At 46.6% G+C, this 5,991-nt stretch overlaps 1 protein-coding gene across 2 annotated transcripts; it reads right to left on the bottom strand.

Moving 5' to 3' along the window:
* Window positions 1-325: 325 nt before the first annotated feature.
* LOC115381242 (anterior gradient protein 2 homolog) lies at window positions 326-5,209 on the bottom strand. Of its 2 annotated transcripts, none has more exons than XM_030082523.1 (7): window positions 5,071-5,209; window positions 4,926-4,989; window positions 4,798-4,850; window positions 4,647-4,723; window positions 4,436-4,496; window positions 700-783; window positions 326-617 (listed from the first exon to the last, which is right to left on the bottom strand). In XM_030082523.1, exons 1-7 carry the CDS (start codon window positions 5,177-5,179, stop codon window positions 505-507), a joined length of 561 nt encoding a protein of 186 aa, XP_029938383.1. In that variant the 5' UTR covers window positions 5,180-5,209; the 3' UTR covers window positions 326-504. The 2 variants fall into 2 exon arrangements, with proteins under 2 accessions (XP_029938383.1, XP_029938382.1); XM_030082522.1 differs by having other exon boundaries at window positions 4,436-4,499.
* Between the last annotated feature and the right edge of the window lie 782 nt (window positions 5,210-5,991).

Consider the following 5,991-nt stretch of genomic DNA (forward strand, 5'->3'; position numbering starts at 1 on the left):
GCTGCAGCGGCGTGCTTATCCTGCTCCGAAGGCAGCTCGTCGTCATTTGTGACTTTATCCGTCTTCTTGCCGCGGTCTGCTTTTGGCCTCGTCATGTTAAGTCGTTTAGGAGTGTGAAATTGTCCAAAAAAGTCGGCAAATCCTTCTACAAATTAAAGTTTTTGACCGAAATAGTTAGGACTTGAGAGCAGCCTCTGGACTGTGGAGGACGACCTGCATGGAGCTGCTGGGCAAGAAACACCACTCATAGAAAGCTTGGATGGGAATAAAGAAACAGACTTTATGGGTTTGAAAGGGCCAAAAACACCAGCTGTTGGTTGAACACATCAGTTTTTATTCCAAAGGAGGTGCAGTAGAAATACCAGGGTGGAAATCAGGGAGGAGTTGAGGAGGGACACGTCAGGAGACAGAGGAACCCTTCAAGTGAAAGTCTTTTCACATGTAAACTGGTGACAGCAAACTGAAGGTGGAGGTGGGTGGAGGGCGCCTCCTCCTGCTCACAGCTCAGACTTCAGCAGCTGTGGACTCGGGGAGGGAGTGGGTGGAGGTGGGTGTGGTTCTGCGGCTCAAAGCTGAGACTTTAAGGAGCTTCTTGGCCTTCTTCATGTTTTCCAGCACTGAGGAAGAGGAGGAGGCTCTCAGTGTGTGTGTGTGTGTGTGTGAGTGTGTGTGTATGTGTGTGTTAGCTGGAGCACTTACAGAGTTTCATATCAGTTGGTTCATAGGCGTACAGGCGGTTGGGGTAGGGTCCAACGATGTCGGCTCTCACCGTCATGGAGGGGTCTGTTGGGAAGTGGACGTAGTAAATGACGTAGCAGTGCAGGAGCAGGTGACGGAGAGTTTTTAGAACAGGGTTCTCCAGCCCTGTTCCTGCAGAACCCTACCCAGCATGCCCTGGCTCTCTCCCCGCTTGCCTCCACCTGCAGCTGTCTCCACTGGCCGTGTCCATCAGGTGCTCTGATTCACTATCCTGATGGCCTTCAGCACCGGTTATCTCTATACGCAGATGACTTGTTGCTCTATGTAGCAGTATCAGAAGCTTCTCTTCCAGGTGTCCATGTTGGATAAAAGTTCATTTTCAGGATATAAGCTAAATCTTAATAAAAGTCAGCTGGTTCCCTGCTCCAGCAGGCTGACCTGCCTTTTCAGGACCCTCCAAATTTAAATGTCTCGGGATTCATGTGACTTGTACTTTTTCTGGTCTTTTCCCTGCCGACTTCACTCCACTAACAGCCCAAGGAAGATCTGACTGTTAGAGGTGGAAGAATCTTCCCCTCTCCTTGATAGGTGTAGAATAATTTTATAATATTCTTTACATCATGCTTATTATATTATGTTATTTACTATTGTTCATGTAATGCATGTCTCTGTTAGTTACAGTATGCTAGTAGACGCAGGTGTAGAAAAGACATGTATCCTTTTTCTGTTCGCCAGTCTGTCATATTTCATTTTTACGGCAGCCTCTTGGCAGCTGGACAGTTTGTTTTTTCTAAAGTCAAGACTTTAGGTCAATTGTCTCTCTGTCTCCCTCTGGTGCAAATGAGGCTCATTGGACAAGAAATGTGACACTATGATTTGTTGCACAACACCTGGCATTTGGGAAGACTTGATGGAGACTTGATGGAGACTTGATGGAGGCTGAGAGGGCCTCCCAAGGGGTCACGGACCATGACCTTTGTAGGGAGGGGGGAACAATTGTGTCTTGACGAAGAGTCCATGGAGAGTTGACGAACTCCCAAGAAATAGTATAAATAGATGGAGCGGAGAGCGATCGGCGCGTCAGTTCTTTGGTTGGCCTGACTGCCAGGAGGGTTTTTTGGGAATAAAGTCCTCCTTTTGCATTCTGACTCTGACTCTGCCTGATTTTTCTGAGGAGAACTACGATGGAAGACTCCAAGAACCAAGAGTGGATATACTTGAGGATTTTACGTTTTTTCTGGAATATATGTTTGTGGGGTTTTTTGCACCGTGACTGGCCTAGGATACTTTTTAAATAAAATTCCACGACATATTATTGGCGAGCTCCAGCCAGGAGGAGTAACCGGAGATTGATTTTTATCTGTGGAGGAGGACTGATTCAGCACACTGTGGCCACAACAATTGGAGGTAAGCAGATTCATTTATTCTGCATCTAAATTTTTTCTGTGCTCGATGTCGGGTCTCTGCCCAGGTGAAATCTAAATCCGGATTAAATTAATCCAAAAGAACCTAGTTAAAGTTAAAAAGTGATTTTTAAAGATATAAAAGAAAATTTGATTTAAAAGAAATTCAGAGGGGGAGTTCGGAGTCAGAATGCAAAAAAACTGCATAAGAGTAACGACCATGGTGCAGAAAGGGTAAAAAGGGGCCGCTTGCATGCGCGGACTGTCTTCAGGCTGCTATGTGTCTTAACTTCTGAGGGGGAAGCGACACCGCAGCGAGAGAAGGGTCAGGATAAGTATAAGAGTGGGAGCCGCTTGAGGATAATTCTCCTAAGACGGGAGTAGGCGCCAGTGTGGAGATGCGGATACCGCTAAGGGTTTGTTAGACAGGAACAACTGTAAATCAGTACTTTAGATAATGTTCTAAATTTTACATGGAGTAAAATGCATGCAAATTTGTTTGTTTGAATATTAAATACAAAACGCTATATTTAACACACATTATTTACTCAACTAAATTAAAGGAAAAATAATTTAGGCAATTTTAGAAAAGATTAAGTACTTTAAAATTTATTGATCTTTATTAAAAAAAAAAAAGAGAACTTTGCAGTTAAGTGATGTTTATTTGGAAATAATGAAGGTAACGATTACTCATAATTTTTATGTCTAAATGGTTGCCAAGGTTGTTCTAAGCAAATAGCGCTCTATACTTTCTGGATGCGAGTGTGTTGTTTCTGTGTAATTTAACCTTAGGGCTGAATGGGTAATCTCTGCCATAAATAAATTCTTCCAAGAGAGGAGAGGGTGTAAAACAGGAGTGGGTCCCTTACGGACGGCCGGTCCAACCTATGAGAGGTTAATTTGTTGACTCAGCTGAGAGACTGGGCTGTCAAAGTGAACTCTGGGTTTGAAGCGTAGGTTGTAAACCAGTAAGCCTTCTCCCAGGAGAGGAGAGAAAGTGTACACAAGAGACTCCAGGAGAGGGTCAAGCACGGATGGATCTGTCCCAACTGCGGTTACCGCCAAAGGTCAATTTGTCGGCTCAGCTGTGAGCTGCACCGCCAAAGCGAATTTTGGGGCTGAAAGGGTGGTTGTAAAACAAAAAACCTTCTGACGCGGAGGAGGTAATTGTGTCTATGTCTAAGTAAGGGTTTTTTGCACCGTGACTGGCCTAGGATACTTTTTAAATAAAATTCCACGACATAGGAAAGATTAATGTCGTTAAAATGAATATGCTACTGAAATGTCTTTATCTGTTTCAATCAGTCCCTGTGTTTCTACCAGAATACTTCTTGGTTTCTTTCCCTGGAGGATCAGTCTTGCTGTAACTCATCTCTGCCTGCTCTTATATACTCTTCTCTTCCAGTCGAGGCCTCAGCCTGCGTCAGAAGTCCTGTTGTGCTCAACACTGTCAAGATTTGGCTTCAGTTCAGGAAATATTCCAGTTTTCTTGTGGCGTCCCCTTTGGGTCCATTAATCACCTGTTTTCCTCGTCAGATATGATTCTGCTTTCTCAGTATGCTCTAAAAAAGGTTTATATTGTTTCCTTGATTTGTTTTCAGATGGCATTTTCAATACTTTTGCCAAATTGTCATCATGATATGATTGGTCCACAAAGCATCTGTTTAGGTTTTTCCAGGTCAGACATTCAGTGCTGTTCCCTCCCTGCCCCCATCGGTTCTAGGAAGATGCACTCACATTATGGTTAGAGGAACTGTTGACTGAAGGCTCCAGAGATTGAGGACAAACATGACTCACAGTGTCATCTCAGTGATGTGTTTGTCTTTTGTCCACGCCTTCATAATTATTGGTGAAGTTATTTTAACATCATGAGAATAATCCTACAGTCCTGTCCGGCACTCCTTTGATTTCCACAGAACTGAACTTGGTCCAAAAAGAACTTCTTGGTTTGACGTCTTGAATCTCCAAACGCCGCCTCCTCCAACCATGTGCCTGAACCAGTAATCCAGTATATGGACACTGGTACAGACTCAGGACAGCATGTTTGAGCAGACTTCTTGGAATTTGACATGTCCAGGGTTATTTTTGAAAAGAACAGAGCTTGAAGAGTATAGTGGCTCTAGATGCAGTGATCTGCTCCACTGTGGGTTCTGCTCGGTTCTTAGTGAGGACAGAACCACCAGATTCAGGTGTGTTGAAGCAGGGAGAGAGCTGGAACGTGCTGCTTAGAGACGCCTGTTCCAGACTGCACCGAGCTGCTGATCTGGTTTAAACAGGTCGGATCAAGTCGGCTCAGTACCCTGAGTCCTCTGAGGACAGACACCAGGTCTTACCCACAAAGACGATCCTGGGGACGTACTGTCCATCAGGGGACAGGCTTTTATCTGTGGTTTCCTGCTGTGGGGGAGGAGAGCACACACAGACACACACACACACACACACACACACACACACACACACACACACACACAAACACACACACGCCCAATGAAGGATGCTTCATTGCAGTGTCAGAGCCCCCCCTCCACCAGCCCTGCAGCATACCATCAGATTGAGGACCACAAAGTCCTCGTCCAGGGTTCTCTGGATCTCATCCTCGTTGGCGAAGGCCTGCTTGAGCGCTGCAGGACAGACAGAGTGTTAGGTGAAGCAGAGCGGGGGGGACAGGGGATGGGAGACAGCTGGACCGGCTCACCCTGGCATTGAGCACAGTCCTCCAGGTGGAACAGGACCATCAGAGGCTTGTTCCTGGAACACAGAGCAGACAGTCACTTCACACCCTCCCCGCATGGAACCGTTTCCCTAAGATCCACGTTCCTTCACCTGGACCTGGACCAGTACAGACCCTGCTCGTACGTCTGAGCCCAGATCAGCTGGTCGCCCCAACCTGCAAGACACAGGAGCAGCTGAGGTTCAAACCAGGACTCCGCCCAGCCCGACCCGCTGAAGCTGCTCTGTCCCCACAAACCTCTGGACAGAGTCTGAGGGATCCTCTTGCCAGATTTAGGGACATATTTAGCAAAGGTGTAGGACAAGGCCACCAGGACCAGGACAAAGGACACGGCTGCTCTGGTCATCTTTCAGTTTCCTGGAACTTCTCTGCTTACCTGCTGCTCAGACGTGGAGGACAGGGGAGGACGGGAGACCTGCTGCGTCTCCTGCTGCTCCGCCTCTGCTTTAAAGCTCCTGGCAGGTGGAGCGCCCCTCCCTCTCCTCCTCCTCCTCCTCCTCCTCCTCCTCCTCCTCCTCCTCCTCCTCCTCCTCCTCCATCGTGGTGACTCACCCGGATGTCTTGCATTAGGAGAACAGGTTCCTGTCCTGCTGCAGGCGTCCTGGTCCTTGGAAATAGTCCCAGAGAATAGTTTGACTCAGAAAACATAAATCTGGACGATTGAGACGCGTATGGACCAAAATACAAGCAAAAGGCCATGCCGGGCGGTGCTGATGGAGCGGCGTGCCGGGCTTCAGCAGCCTGAGAGCTGCTCACCAGACCCGCTGGAGGGAAGAACAGCTTCATCCAGACGTCTGCAGAGAGGACAGCCTGACTGCATGAAGATTCAGAAACACCACTCAGTGGCAGCAAAGACACATTTGAAGCAGACTGATGAACAAAGTTGCACCGCCGCTGTCTTAGTAATTAAAAAAGATTGGTCTTGAAGAAATGTTTTGTATTCATACTGCTTCCCTTTCGTTTATTTTCACTTTTTAACGAAGAGCTTGCCTATCATCTTTTGCTTTTATGTTTACTGTTCGATAAAGCTTATTTTTCAACATGTCTGCAAATATTGTTTCCCTGTCTGATGATACATCATTTACATAGTACATATTGAAATATATACGATGTAAATGAAGTATCATAGTTACCCTACGTCCTTGTGCTGAGCCATCC

The sequence above is a fragment of the Salarias fasciatus genome, chromosome 23 (genome assembly GCF_902148845.1).
Source record: "Salarias fasciatus chromosome 23, fSalaFa1.1, whole genome shotgun sequence".
NCBI lineage: Eukaryota > Metazoa > Chordata > Actinopteri > Blenniiformes > Blenniidae > Salarias > Salarias fasciatus.

Coding starts and splice junctions, on each gene's coding strand:
- LOC115381242 (XM_030082522.1), bottom strand. CDS start 5,179: ATGACCAGAGCAGCCGTGTCCTTTGTCCTGGTCCTGGTGGCCTTGTCC. Junction 4,724..4,797: donor GGACTGTGCTCAATGCCAGG/GTGAGCCGGTCC, acceptor TCTGTCCTGCAG/CGCTCAAGCAGGCCTTCGCC. Junction 618..699: donor ACCAACTGATATGAAACTCT/GTAAGTGCTCCA, acceptor CCTCTTCCTCAG/TGCTGGAAAACATGAAGAAG.